General features: G+C 42.4%; 1 protein-coding gene across 2 annotated transcripts; it reads right to left on the bottom strand.

Annotated features, from left to right (window-relative positions):
- Nucleotides 1–3,271: 3,271 nt before the first annotated feature.
- Nucleotides 3,272–12,766, bottom strand: LOC119262733 (retrovirus-related Pol polyprotein from transposon 412). 2 transcript variants are annotated; one of them, XM_037535917.1, is made up of 3 exons: nucleotides 12,297–12,766; nucleotides 4,191–11,821; nucleotides 3,272–3,715 (listed from the first exon to the last, which is right to left on the bottom strand). In XM_037535917.1, the coding sequence occupies exon 2, from the start codon at nucleotides 9,352–9,354 to the stop codon at nucleotides 4,651–4,653; it is 4,704 nt and encodes a 1,567-aa protein (XP_037391814.1). In that variant the 5' UTR covers nucleotides 9,355–11,821; nucleotides 12,297–12,766; the 3' UTR covers nucleotides 3,272–3,715; nucleotides 4,191–4,650. Both variants share the same exon structure in this region, with proteins under 2 accessions (XP_037391814.1, XP_037391815.1).
- Nucleotides 12,767–15,938: the final 3,172 nt, after the last annotated feature.

Raw genomic sequence — 15,938 nt, 5'->3', positions numbered from 1 at the left:
CCCAATGGTGTGGGAGATGTTTTTGAATAACAGTGGATATACTATTCTACACAGGTGTAGCCCATTACCTCACTAAATGTACGTGCACAGCTGACTAGCATGTGGGTCCGTGTGTGTGTGCGTGTGTATATATATATATATATATATATATATATATATATATATATATATATATATATATATATATATATATATATGTATATGTATATATGTATATATATGTATATATAAATTTCTGAAAGTATTTGGCCATCTGCCCTCACATGCATATGAACTTAAGTGAGATCCCATTCTTAATCTTCAGGATTTAATATGATGTCCGCCCACCCTTTGCAGTTATAACAGCTTCAACTCTTCTGGGAAGGCTTTCCACAAGGGTTAGGAGTGTGTTTATGGGAATTTTTGACCATTCTTCCAGAAGCACATTTGTGAGGTCAGATGTTGGACGAGAAGGCCTGGCTCACAGTCTCCGTTCTGATTCATCCCAAAGGTATTCTAGTGGGTTGATTGCAGGCCAGTCAAGTTCTTCCACACCAAACTCGCTCATCTGTGTCTTTATGGACCTTTCTTTGTGCACTGGTGTGCAGTCATGTTGGAACAGGAAGGGGCCGTCCCCAAACTGTTCCCACAAAGTTGGGAGCATGAAATTGTCCCAAAATCTCTTGGTGCTGAAGCTTTAAGAGTTCCTTTCACTGGAACTAATGGGCCGAGCCCAACTCCTGAAAAACAGCCCCACACCATAATCCCCCCTCCACCAAACTTTACACTTGGCACAATGCAGTCAGACAAGCACCGTTCTCCTGGCAACCGCCAAACCCAGACTCGTCCATCGGATTGCAGATGGAGCAGCGTGATTCTTCTCTCCAGAGAACGTCTCCACTGCTCCAGTGAGTCCAGTGGCGGTGCTTTAGACCACTGCATTCGATGCTTTGCATTGTGGTTGGTGATGTAAGGCTTGGATGCAGCTGCTCGGCCATGGAAACCCATTCCATGAAGCTCTCTACGCTGTTCTGGAGCTGATCTGAAGGCCACATGAAGTTTGGAGGTCTGTAGTGATTGACTCTGCAGGAAGTTGGTGACCACTGCATACTATGCACGTCAGAATCCGCTGACCCCGCGCTATCATTTTACGTGGCCGACCACTTCGTGGCCGAGTTGCTGTCGTTCCCAATCGCTTCCACTTTGTTATAATACCACTGACAGTTGACTGTGGAATACTTAGTAGCGAGGCAATTTCACGAAAGGTGGCGTCCTGTCACCATGCTGGAATTCACTGAGCTCCTGAGAGCGACCCATTCTTTCACAAAAGGCCTAGGTGCTTGGTTTTATACACCTGTGGCGATGGAAGTGACTGGAACACCTGAATTCTATGATTTGGATGGGTGAGGGAATACTTTATTCCCTCAATATAATGCATCATCTCTGATAGAGGGCCCCAGATCATGTCACAAGTATGATCAGCATTCTTTGAGTATTTGGGAGTGTCCATGAGTTTAATCTCTGGGTATTTCCCACAGTCCAGTGGTCAGTGTGAGCGAGTAAACCAAGAATTAGGAAAATTTCTATGTCTGTACTGTCATAACAGTGAAGGTCAGCAGAGAGCAATTAAAGGTGCTGTTGTGCTGATTCCTTCAGATGTTAAAATGCCAGTCAATGTTTTACCCAGGCTGAGAACTAAATTACAGCTACTTATAGTAAAACTGAAAAGACAGCTATGCTACACAGGCCAATTATAAGTTTCAGATGAGGAAGAAGAGAAAACGGACATTGAAAACGATGTTCCAAGCAACGCACCACAGCACAATTCTGAAAGTGAACAACATGATGCACAAAATGGGCCTGAAAGCACAGAACAGCAGGCAGGACTCTCGTTAGACACATCTTCAACCATTGGATCTTGGATCAGCATTTGTTGTCCTTTAAGAAAGGGGTACTCTTGCCAAGAGTAATGATCCAGTAAGCCCATTTAAAGTTCCTAAACTGGAAGCAATGGCCCTTCCGCTCCAGTTTCCTACTGGTGAAAACACACTTGATGAATATCACAGACACACAGCTCTCTCACCCAGCGGATTTTTCAATGCCAGACTATTTTCTCCTGACAGTCGATTTGCAGAACACAAACTACATTTTCTTTGCACAGTTTGTGACTGAAATGCAAGGCACCCGATTTATATAGCCTCTCAGAGGAACACCTGCTTACTGGGAATAACTGTGAGACATAAGTTTGCCATGCTCAGACAGTCGGGAACTCCCACATTTTTCTGTACATTCAGTGCTGCTGAAATGAGATGGCCAGAGGTAGTCATGGCCACTAAAGCACAGCCTTGGACCTTGCTACTGTGCAGTAATCTACATATCAAGCAACTTATCTAGGGATATCAGGAAACAAAAGCTGAAATTTTGATCTGTTGTCTCATATTTACACTTCCATCTCAAACTCATGCTAACTGGAAAAAGAAATTGCAAACAAAAACAAACCATATAAAAATAAACTTGTATTGTGTGCATTCAAATGACTAAATAGCAGCTATTAAACTCCCTTCCTGTGTTTCAGACATTCCTGTCCCCACTGTGGAGGTCTGTCAGCAGGTGGAGGGCAAGGAGAGGGTTCTTGTTGCCTGTCAGTTTGGAAGAAAGACCAGCATGAGCTCTTTCCAGCTGTCTGTCACAGAAGGCAAAAATTATTACATGCTGTATGACCCAGCATGCACTGCAGAAATTGTATGTATGTTTAGCGCCACAATGAGCCCACCTACCTCGTTCAGCTGCATGGACTCAACAAGCCTGACGCTGTCCCACCCCTGTTCAGTAAAACCTACTTTTACCATCTACAAGGTGAGATTCATTTACCTCCACTTTATCCTGTTGTTTATGCACAGATCCACAGCATCACAGAAGGCTTTTCTCACTTTGTGTACACTAAAATAAATAGTCCTTTGAATGTTGTAAAACTATCTACACATTTAAAGTGTTTTTTTTTTTGTGTATGTTTTTAACAGAGTTGTGTTGTAATGAAATACATAATTCAGAATTGATGTCTTTATAAACAGTACAGAACTGTGGTATTACATTTCTATGGTATCATACTAATCTGGCATTAAAGGGCCCATATGTAACCAGTATTAGGTGTACAGTACGGTAAGTGCAGTTCTTAGATATAGCAAAGTATGTATATAAGAAATTCAATTGGGCCAATCAGAAGTTTCCTCACTAGATTTGACTACAGAGCCAGAGCAACCAAACCACTGAGACCACACTGGACTACTAAAAGTATATTTGGCAAAAGGAATTGTTCAATTTAATACAAAAAAAACACAATTCAGTGCATACAAAACATGTTACCCGGGTAATTGTGAGAAGAGAAAAAAACAAAGAAAATAATAAACACCAGTCACGTTCAGAAAATGGAAATTAGAGAATCCTGGGACTTAGACGTCCTTTAGTGTTCTGATTCCAATTGGAAATGTGTTCGCATACCACAGTCCATGTCCACAAAGTTAAGTCGAGCGAATGTAGGATCCTGCGATTTGTGGGAGTGCAAGTTTAGCCTACCAAGCTCAGAAGTGAATAGGCTCAGTGTCAGTGTGAACGTGGAATCAGAGTTCAGTTCAGTTCGCTGCATGCAGTAAGGTTCCTTGGTTCAGATAGTCGGGCTCGGCTCGCCATCCAAATCACTGGAATTCAGTTCAACTTCACCTCTCTCAAAAAACCTGACCTATAGTACACATAGAGTCAGAATAGAAAATTAAGTCTATGACTTGGTTTAACAATTAAATCACTAAACTGATTTACTCAATTCCTGAGTATCTGTAAACTGTAATAATAATTTACAGTGTATAGAGAGCATAACATTCACACAAAATGGCTCAAATAAACATTTTAGCGTTACAAAATTAGCCAACACGAGGCTGCAGCTAGCGGCTACACTCGCTGTGCTTCGCCTAAAATATTTCACATTTGACGACAGAAATGCTCAATAAACAGTAGAAATATAGCAAACATTAACACAATAACTCATCAATAACATCTTTAACTACCCTCCTAACAGGAGGATGGTTCATATTTTCCCAAAATATAAGCATATTAGATTGCTAATATATCGCTAACAGTCAATATAACTCAATGGGTTTCCCCATAGAGCGGTTAGCATGTTAGCTAGCCAGCATAGCACTAGGTTGTGCTTGCCTTACCAATGCGGGGAAACCGCAGCATGCTCACACGGGGTAGACAACGCAGACGCTCCAATTACAGCTCCAGGTAAGTAATCCTGCTAACTAGGAATGTTCTGTGATGTTTTAGTGAACTTTTATTAACTTTTACTTTGTTTTATTTCCGATTAGCTGGAAAGATCTGAGCTCCAGGTGCTCGCTCTACCGCTGTCTGCCCTAGTGTGAGAAAAACGCCGGGAACCGCGTGTTCACCCGCCGCACACACCTATGTTGTGCAACCTCATTGGTCAACAAACCTCCCTAGGCCTGCAAGCCAATCAGAAACCAGAAATAAATCCCATAAAATAAAATAAAATAAACCATTTTTTTTCTTGTCATTTATTTAAAGTAAATATGTGTTTAACCTAGTTTCTTGTGCAAATAAATTATTTAATTATTTTTATTAATTCCACTATTGCTGTTCTTTCTAAAAGTTTAACAACTAAATGACTAAATTATTAGTCTGGGCTACACCCTCCCCTCTTGAAATCATGCACGTCCCTGTGCATGGGGGTGGCTGCTTGGTTGTAAGCTTAGGGCAGGAAGTAAGCAAATATTCTGAATCTTGGGCATCTTGCAGAACATCCGTAAAGGCTGTACTCAACCCTTGGAACAAGGACTGAACAATGGATATTAGTGGATGTCCCAGGCGTGAATACTGTAACCTGTCAGGTCTTTCTCTGTTTCTTGTCGATCGTCTAATACCATCAAGTGTTTCTGTGGCGGCATCGTCACTTGATACAGCATTACTCTCTTCCAATGGGACGTTACTAACTTCCTCTGGTTGTTCATACATCCGGATGCTCTGTTCAGCCATTTCCTGAGGTTCAGCCTCATCTGCCGGCTCAGAAGAATTGGCATTGGAGTCTGCCTCGGCTGGTTCTGCAACATTTGTGTCAACTGCAAAAGTCAGATGAAGCGACTGACTTTCAGGCTGATCTTGTGTCTTTTCTCTCACAGGGGTACCTGGAGTTAGGTAGTCATCTTCCACTGGAACTACAACAGGTAGGTCATTTTTGTCTACAGGACCATCGGCAGGTAAGTTACTTTCATTCACAGGATCATCACCAGGTAAGTTACTTTCATCTCTCCTAGGTATCTCGTAGACAGCCGTAAATCTCGTGGGCGTCATGGCAGGCAATCTCCCATGTCTGTGAATCTCAAAGTCTTCCTCAAAATCAGAAAACACATCTTCTGTGTTGCACTCAGCAAACTGCCTTGTCTGGGGTCGGCGAGGACGTTGTGGTGTAACAGGCCTCCCCACACTCACTGGTAAAAAACTGCAAGGACGTAGGAGGTCTCTATGCAGAGTTCTCAAGGGACCATCATGATTTTCCGGCCTGACTGTGTAAACTGGGAGATCTCCTGCTTTCTTCACCACTACGTGGATGTCGGTTTCCCACCTATCAGCAAGTTTATGCTTGCCTCTCAGACGAACAGCTCGCACTAAAACTCGATCACCTGCTTCCAGCTTGGAGGCAGTTATGTGCGCATCGAACCTGGTTTTATTTGCTTTGGCATTCTTTTCAGAATTTAGGCTAGCTATCTTAAAACTATCTTCAAGGTGCGATTTGAGCTCTTGCACATATTGCGAATGGGACTTGCGCTGATCAGACTGCAATGGTAGACCAAATGCTAAGTCGACCGGCAGCCTCGGCTGTCGTCCAAACATTAACTCGTAAGGGGTGAACCCAGTTACATCGTTTCGTGTGCAATTGTAAGCATGTACCAGAGGCTTCACGAAATTCCGCCATCGGGATTTATCTTCGTCCCTCAATGTCCCAAGCATATTCAGAAGGGTCCTGTTGAAACGTTCCACAGGATTACTTCTGGGGTGGTACGGTGTGGTATGAGTCTTACGAATCCCCATAAGCTGACATAGCTCTTTGATAACATGGGACTCGAAGTCTGGACCTTGGTCGCTATGCAAACATTCGGGAATACCATATTGAACAATTAAGTTATCCCATAGACATTTTGCGACAGTCTGGGCCTTCTGATTGGGTGTTGGAATAGCGATGGCGTATTTAGTGAAATGGTCTGTAAGGACCAGGACATCCTTAGTATTTTTACTGTCAGGTTCTATGGATAGAAAATCCATGCACACAAGCTCCAAAGGTCTGGTTGAGACAATGTTTGTCAATGGTGCAGCTTTCTCTGGTAAGCTTTTTCTTCGAACACATCTTTCACACGTCTTGACCTTCCTTTCCACATCATCTGCTAACTTTGGCCAATAGAATCTGGTTCTTATCAAGTCCATGGTGCGGTCTATACCCATGTGTCCCATATCATCATGGAGACTTTTCAGGACCACAGGGCAAAGTTCTTCAGGCAAAACAAGTTGATACGTTGGAGTGCTACCTTCTAAACGCCTACGATACAATATCTGATTGTGTAGACTAAGGCGGCTCAACTGACGTAACAGATAGGTAATCTGAGGAAGCTCTGTTCGGATTGCTGGAACTAACTTCTCACCAGTCTCTATCATACTGATAACCTCTCTGATACAGGGGTCAGCTCTCTGCTTGTCTCTAATTTCCTCCTCGGAAAAATGAGGAATGATGGGTAAACCACCATGTTGATCCTCACTAGCGAAGCTGTCTGGAATAGCATCAGAAGAAACTGCTAGTGACTGTACTAAAGCAACGGCACTATTTTCCTCACTAGTAACATTGTTAACTAGGTGTTTCTCACAGAGAGCATACACAGCATCTTTACTTATACTGACACTAGAATCATCTAGATGTGTGTGAGTGAACTGACAAATTCGCTCTCTTTCTTTCTGAGACATTACATCTTCAGTTAACCCTCCATGGGACCTTCTGGAAAGACCATCTGCATCAGAGTTCTGTTTACCTGCCCTGTACTTGAGTTTAAATGTGAAAGTTGACAGGGCAGCTAGCCATCTGTAACTAGTGGCATCCATCTTAGCAGTGGTTAAAATATATGTGAGGGGGTTACTGTCAGTTATAACAGTAAAATTACTCCCATACAAGTAGTCATTGAACTTTTCGGTTACAGCCCACTTTAATGCTAGAAATTCTAGTTTGTGAGCTGGATACTTTGATTCACTGCGTGACAGCCCCCTACTAGCATAAGCTATGACTCGCATAATACCCTCTTGTTCTTGGTACAGGGCTGCCCCTAACCCTGTGGTGCTAGCGTCGGTGTGCAGGACGTAAGGGATTTTGGAGTCTGCAAAGCCGAGAACAGGAGCCGTAGTAAGCTTTGTTATGATGGTGTTAAACGCAGTCTCGCATGCAGATGTCCATCGACCACCAAATGATTCCTTCGGATCATGGTACTGGCTGTCTTTTGCTTTGTGTTTGAAACTCTTTCGCAGTGGTGGGTACCCAGATGTTAGATCAGTGAGGGGCTTCACAATACTGGAGTAATCCTTGATGAATCGTCGGTAGTATCCCGAGAACCCAAGGAAAGACCTTAACTGCTTCAAGTTTTGCGGTCTGGGCCACGTCTTCAAGGCTTCCACCTTATCAGGGTCTGTCTCTACTCCACTCTGAGACACTATATGGCCCAGGTATCTGACGGAGGTTTGGAAAAACCTACATTTTGCCGGAGAAAGCTTTAATCCATACTCTTTCAGACGACTAAGGACTCGCATCAGCCTGATTTCATGTTCTTCCAATGTTTTTGAGAAAACAATTACATCGTCCAAAAACACGACTACTTCTCTCAAGTTCATATCGCCCACACATTTTTCCATTAGCCGCTGAAAAGTACTAGGAGCATTTGTGATCCCTTGTGCCATCCGGTTAAACTCCCAGAAACCTAAGGGACACACGAAAGCGGTCTTTGGTTTATCAGCCTCCTCCACTTCAATTTGATAATAGCCTGATTTTAAATCGAGCACAGTAAACCACTTGGATCCGGTAAGGGCGGAAAATGTCTCTTCCAGGTTTGGAAGTGCATATGCGTCCTTCACAGTCTGAAGATTTAACTTTCGATAGTCTACACAAAGACGTACTTCTCCGTTCTTTTTCCTTACCACTACTATGGGGGACGAGAATGGTGACTCAGATTCACGAATTATTCCAGCTTGTAGTAGCTCCTGAAGATGCCTACGAACTGCATCCAGGTCGTGTGGATGTATAGGACGTGCTCTGTGCTTGAAGGGAGTCTCATCAGAAAGCTTGATGTGATGCTTCACCCTGTCTGTTCTACCAAAGTCAATATCGCTCTGAGCAAAAACTTCAGGCATGCTGTTTAATTTCTTTGTAATTCGGTCCTTCCATTCAGCAGAAACGGGGGAATCGCCAAAATTAAAACTTAATTTGGGCTTTTCGTCAGAATTCACTTCTTCTGTATTTACACTTTGCTGCTGGGACAGAACTGTCTGAATGACACTGAGCTCAGCAAGAATGCATTTGGGAGGAATAACAATGTCACGTTCGGATTCATTCTTTAGCATTACAGACACCTTATAAGGTGGCTGACTTGGAACATCGATGAGGCAGGGTTGTACAAGTAACCCTCCTGGAAGAGAGGACCAAGTAGGATGTTCTAGAATTGCCTTAGTCTCATTGGTGTATTCCTTCACTACAGCACAACCGTTCACAACTACAAACTGTCCAGCAGAAATTAACTGTGGGGTTTTGTCATGTAGCTTAACAAACCCAAAAGCACTGCCTTGGTGATGGCATTGTCTTAACTCTAGAACTTTAAGTACTGCTCTATAACCATACAAGGGTGACTCTGGGGTTGCAGCAGCAGTTTCACTGGCAGTCTCATACAGAACATCAAGTGTGTTAGTGCCAATCAGCACATGAGGTTGTGACTCAGAAGTAGTGTCTGGAACTACTAGAGCAAGTGTTGGGACTTCCACTTCTATGCCAGTGAACTCCTTTGGAAAAACAACACTCAGTTCCACATAGCCTAAGTAAGGTACGGACTGGCCATTTGCTCCCTCAACCTCTAGCAAGTCAGACAGTGAATTAATCTGATGGTCAGATAAGTTCTTCTGAAAGAATGAATGGGACACTGTGGTCACCTGAGATCCCGTATCTAATAAACAGCTTGTATGGGCATGCCCTATTTTTATCTGTGCTGTGCATTTTGTTCCTACTAAGCCTTTTGGCAACCCACGACAGTTCTGTTTCATGTGTGCTTGTTTCAATGTGGCATGCATTTTATTACCTTTCTTCAAGTTATTTTCACTGGGACTGTGATCAGCTACAGCTCCTGTCTGTCCCGTGACAGGAACTGACTTCAGTTTAAAGAAGACTTGGACTCGTGCTGAGTCTCCCACAGTTGCTGACGCTCTCTCAATTCTTTCCTTTTAGAAGCTACAAAGGCAGGATTTGCATCAAACTCACAAGTAGCAACAATGTGGCCATCTTGTCCACAGCGAAAGCAATACCAAGGTTTTGGCTTGGAGACTGGACAATGAAAGGTAGGTGACTTACATTCTTTCTTCACATGGTCAGGTTTTTGTGTTTCAGCTTTTTTCAGTTGTTCTCTTTTTGATGGTTCGGTTCTGGATAGCGCTTTTCTTTCTTGTTTCTTTGTCATCATCAAGGTCAATTGGCTCTTTAATTCTGCAACTTGTTTTTTTAATTCAATCATCTCACCTTGAGTGGAATTGGTGGGTGTTTCGTCACACTCACAAGCACTGTGCTGGTGCAGAGAAGCTTTGTGCTTTACAGCTCCAAGATGTTGCTTCATTCTCAGTGTCTTGGCCTCTTGCTTGTCCTCAGCTGTGCGCAACAACAACAGCAGTTCAGCAAATGGGGGAGGACTGTCCCTCTTGCACTCTAGCTGCAGATCAACTAGTAGGCTATTCTCCCAACAACCTCTACAAAACTGTTTTAGAAGGTGCTTGTCAGCATTGTCAGCTGAAACTCCACCTGCTCTCACTGCAAGACTCAACGCCAATTGGAGACGCTGCAAATAAGCAGAAGGTTTCTCTCCCATGTTCTGTAACGTGTTCATAAATCGAGCAAACAGTTCCTCTCCATCCTCAACTAAACCAAAGGCTGAATCTAGAAGCTGTAGATAGCATGTAGGAGAAGCTTCAGGGCCAAGGTGCCTGATGACATCAGTAGCGGGAGCTAGAAGACTTTCAATTATTTTTCGTGTTTTCTCAATCTCAGAGACTGAAGGGTCATTCATCATCAGATCAACATGAGAACGCCATGTGTCATAATCGGCTTCGCTGTATGGTCTAGGATTCTTCCCAGAAAAAGTTCTCAGCCTCAAGGATAAATGTGCATATGAAGATTTCTCCTCACTCCTCACTATATGTTCTACTACTAGCTTCTGGACTTCGGGAGGATTAATTGCACCAGGATCCAGTGAGGGAATCACTTTTTGCACAGGTGACAGTGGTGGAATTATCAATGGAGTTGTGCCGGTTTTGTAAGACTCAGGCTCACGAGGGATGTCAAGCAACAATAAAGGTGAACTCCCTAGTTGGCGGTACTCTTTGGACTGTTCAGGACTGAGTTTTTGGTCAGCAAGCTCAGAAGCTTCCACAGACTCACCTATTTGTGCTAGGGCTTCCTTCAACATCTCTTCGAAGTCCTTGCCACTTAGCTTGGCTACTCTTTTTAATTCACCCAGGTATGTCTGTGTAACACTACCCCCTACTTTTTGGCAATAGACATTAGCTAAAGCACTCACACAGTATCTACTGTTAGATTCATCTGACAGTGTCTGAGTATGAGGCAGCATGGGCTCTAGAATCTGCATGGCTGTACCATAAGTGTACTCTACTATTAAGTTTGAGTGGAGTTCTGATGTGGGATCATCTACCATAAAAGTTCTATTTATTGAACCATATTTCTTCAGAAAAGTAAGAACCTCTTCCTCTATGCTAGACCCAGCTATCCCACTGACTATAACTGAGTTTGGAACTTTGACACCAGATTGCTCGATAAATTCCATTTTGGGAGATTATCCTGTCCTAATTTAGGAATACAACCCAAGTTCAGTGTGTGTCTCAAACATAAGATTTAGTATAAAACTAGCTCCTGGCTGGCTCGCCAACTTCTGTAACCAGTATTAGGTGTACAGTACGGTAAGTGCAGTTCTTAGATATAGCAAAGTATGTATATAAGAAATTCAATTGGGCCAATCAGAAGTTTCCTCACTAGATTTGACTACAGAGCCAGAGCAACCAAACCACTGAGACCACACTGGACTACTAAAAGTATATTTGGCAAAAGGAATTGTTCAATTTAATACAAAAAAAACACAATTCAGTGCATACAAAACATGTTACCCGGGTAATTGTGAGAAGAGAAAAAAACAAAGAAAATAATAAACACCAGTCACGTTCAGAAAATGGAAATTAGAGAATCCTGGGACTTAGACGTCCTTTAGTGTTCTGATTCCAATTGGAAATGTGTTCGCATACCACAGTCCATGTCCACAAAGTTAAGTCGAGCGAATGTAGGATCCTGCGATTTGTGGGAGTGCAAGTTTAGCCTACCAAGCTCAGAAGTGAATAGGCTCAGTGTCAGTGTGAACGTGGAATCAGAGTTCAGTTCAGTTCGCTGCATGCAGTAAGGTTCCTTGGTTCAGATAGTCGGGCTCGGCTCGCCATCCAAATCACTGGAATTCAGTTCAACTTCACCTCTCTCAAAAAACCTGACCTATAGTACACATAGAGTCAGAATAGAAAATTAAGTCTATGACTTGGTTTAACAATTAAATCACTAAACTGATTTACTCAATTCCTGAGTATCTGTAAACTGTAATAATAATTTACAGTGTATAGAGAGCATAACATTCACACAAAATGGCTCAAATAAACATTTTAGCGTTACAAAATTAGCCAACACGAGGCTGCAGCTAGCGGCTACACTCGCTGTGCTTCGCCTAAAATATTTCACATTTGACGACAGAAATGCTCAATAAACAGTAGAAATATAGCAAACATTAACACAATAACTCATCAATAACATCTTTAACTACCCTCCTAACAGGAGGATGGTTCATATTTTCCCAAAATATAAGCATATTAGATTGCTAATATATCGCTAACAGTCAATATAACTCAATGGGTTTCCCCATAGAGCGGTTAGCATGTTAGCTAGCCAGCATAGCACTAGGTTGTGCTTGCCTTACCAATGCGGGGAAACCGCAGCATGCTCACACGGGGTAGACAACGCAGACGCTCCAATTACAGCTCCAGGTAAGTAATCCTGCTAACTAGGAATGTTCTGTGATGTTTTAGTGAACTTTTATTAACTTTTACTTTGTTTTATTTCCGATTAGCTGGAAAGATCTGAGCTCCAGGTGCTCGCTCTACCGCTGTCTGCCCTAGTGTGAGAAAAACGCCGGGAACCGCGTGTTCACCCGCCGCACACACCTATGTTGTGCAACCTCATTGGTCAACAAACCTCCCTAGGCCTGCAAGCCAATCAGAAACCAGAAATAAATCCCATAAAATAAAATAAAATAAACCATTTTTTTTCTTGTCATTTATTTAAAGTAAATATGTGTTTAACCTAGTTTCTTGTGCAAATAAATTATTTAATTATTTTTATTAATTCCACTATTGCTGTTCTTTCTAAAAGTTTAACAACTAAATGACTAAATTATTAGTCTGGGCTACACATATCCTACATTTATTATCTTTTTTAATCCCTGTGAGGTCCATTCATAATATCTGTTTTGTGTACCAAAAACATAATTAATTTACCATCACCATTTTCCAACCTCCAACTCCATGAGATGTAAACAGGTTGTTTCTGTTACCACTTTAAGGCATATATGTAAATGACCAAACTTTTCCACCCCATTTAGTCCTGTAGGAAAAAATTGGAATTTAATGATTACTGTACGAAAACCATGTGTCCAATCAAAGGCTGTATACAAGCACTCATATTTCCAATCACTGTCGATAACGAAATCTTGGCAGACAAAAAAATATGAACCAAGAGGAATATACAATCAGACAACAGTGGCGTTACACATGTTGCACTACTTATTTTCCCTAACTACAGGTGCAAAAGTTGTTCCATTTTCTTTGGAAACAGGAATTTTGCCCTTTAAATTGTATATCATACTTAATATGAGCTAACAACATAAACATGTCAATCCTTTGAGCAATATTGTTTTAATGCATTTGTAAGCAGAAAAAAACATGTGCTAATATATTTATACAAACACATATTTTTTGGCGGCACGGTGGCGTGGTGGGTAGCGCTGTCGCCTCACAGCGAGGAGGGCCTGGGTTCGATTCCCCGGCCGGGTGACCAGGTTCCTCTCTGTGTGGAGTTTGCATGTTCTCCCCGTGTCTGCGTGGGTTTCCTCCGGGTTCTCCGGTTTCCTCCCACAGTCCAAAGACATGCAGTCAGGCCAATTGGACATGCTAAATTGCCCCTTGGTGTGAGTGTGTGAGTGACTGTCTGTGTCTGTGTGTCTGCCCTGTGATGGACTGGCGACCTGTCCAGGGTGTATCGTGCCTTTCGCCCGAAGACTGCTGGGATAGGCTCCAGCACCCCCCCGCGACCCTGACGGAGAAGCGGCTTGGAAAATGGATGGATGGATGGACATATTTTTATACTTCTCGCACACTCACACCTCTCATATTTCCTCCTGTTCCAGAAGTCTCTAATCAAGCAGTGGCGCCAGTGTCTCCGTTCTACATTGGCTTTGCTTCTCTCATCTGAGTTTGTCTCATTGTCATGGTGATTGTGGTGGCAGGGACCACACTGAGGACCAGACATAAAGGTAGGAAGGATTTCCTCAAAATGGTCCTCACTGCTGTGGGTGCTGCTGCAGCTCTCCTGGGCTGTTTAAGGCCTGTAATTCTGCCTGAACGCTCGAATGAAATGACAGATGATTCTTCATGTTGACATGCACTCTTAAAGGTTCCTGAATGGTTATTGGCTTGGAAATATGGTCCATAAAGGGCTTTAGGAAGCTTTAATTAGTGTGGAACCTTAAAATTACTTGAAGGTTCTTTAAACAAAATGGTTCTTTCAATTTTCCTTGCTTTTTAAAAAATAAAATGCAAACCAGGCCATATATGGAAGCCAAGCTGCCACAACAGTCCTTTTTGAATTACTAGTTTTTGTGATGTCATGAAACCAATGCCTTCACATAGATCCATATATCTCTTCAGCCTACAGCAGCTTAGGCCCACTCATGCTGAAATTATAAGAAGTGTTTCAGCCTGGACTGTTTTTTTGAATGAGACACACAGGATAGCCAATCAGGGCAGAGGTCATTTACATATACAATTCATATAGGTACAGTCACAAAATTTCAATTTTAGAGGATAAGGAAAGAATTATAAATGGCAGTTATAAATGGTAATGTAAAAATTAATTATGACTGTTTTGACACATAAAATCTCAAAAACATTATAAGAGTACCTCAAGGAAAAACCTCAGGAAAAATGCAGGATATAAAGAGTAACCCCTGAACAGTTCTTTATGGAACCAGAAGGGTTCTTTTATGGCATCACTTTAAAAAAATCCTTTTGAAGAGTGTCCTAATCATGAACGAAAGGTCTCTATAGTTGGTTGTAGCAATGTAAAATGCTGTAGACATTCATGTCTGATTGTTTTCTGCAGGGCTGCTATCACAAAGGCTTGTAATGCTTTCGGAGCCTCCTGGTGTTCATGAATAGCACTGCTGCTTAAAAACAAAAGTCCTGTTTTTTCCACACAGGTTCCCGCACAGAGGCCCAGGAGGGTGCCTATGAAAACACTAACTCCCTCTGAAAAGGCATGAACAGGATTAAAAGACGAAAGGAAATTAATTCAGCCTCTTATTTGCTTTTCTGCTGCGTAGCGGACAAAAGCCATGAAATTAAAGCAATTTATTTCTGCATGTTTCTTTACCAACCAGCTATTTTTCACTTATTTAATAATCATCCATTGACTGTGTTGTGTTCTTTAACCTTTGGCCACTGATTGTGTTGGGAGCACTTTTAACTGTCCGAGTTAAACGACGTTAAATACTTCACACGTCAGCTGCGCTGTTTGTGGATGATGATATTCAGGCATTTCACCAGGACTGATTCTGTAATGTTGGGATGATGGTTCTATCACACTGTGATACTACATGAACAACGGTGATTTAGTTGTTTGCTAATAGAGCACTCATACACACCTCTGTCCATTCTTCCTCTTCTCTCCTCCTCCACCTTTTCTTTCCTTACATTTACATTTACGGCATTTGGCTGACGGTCTTATCCAGAGTGACTAACAGTTTGATCATTTTACACAGGTAGGGTAAGGCAGTGTTAGGAGTCTTGCCCAAGGACTCTTATTGGTATAGTGTAGGGGGCTTGCCCAGGTGGGGATTGAACCCCAGTCTACAGTGTAGAAGGCAGAGGTGTTATCCACTACACTAACCAACCACGTTTCCTTGCTTCCTCTTTATTGCTTTTTCTCTCTGTTTTCTTCTTGCCTGTCTTTTCTTTCTTCCTCTTTATTTCCCTTTCTCACACTCTCTCTTGCTATCTCTGTATCTTTCTCTCATCTTCCTTTTGTCCCCCCGCCCAATTCTATCTCTCATGTTCCTTCTGTTTCACTTGTTCTCTCTCCAATTCCTCTCTTTTCTTTCTTTTTTCCTCATGTATTTTTTTTCTTTCTTTCTTTTTTTTTCTTCCTCTCTCTCTCTCTCCTGGTCTCTCTCGCTCTCTCTCTCTCTTCCAGCCCCATTTTCACATTCCTCTGTTTTCAGAGACAGGCTCCTCCCTTCTCCTCCTCCCTCCCTTCCTCCCTCCCTCTATTCTCTCTCTCTCTCTGT

The sequence above is a fragment of the Pygocentrus nattereri genome, chromosome 28 (assembly GCF_015220715.1).
Source record: "Pygocentrus nattereri isolate fPygNat1 chromosome 28, fPygNat1.pri, whole genome shotgun sequence".
NCBI lineage: Eukaryota > Metazoa > Chordata > Actinopteri > Characiformes > Serrasalmidae > Pygocentrus > Pygocentrus nattereri.
This window is presented reverse-complemented; position numbering and strand designations above follow the sequence as displayed.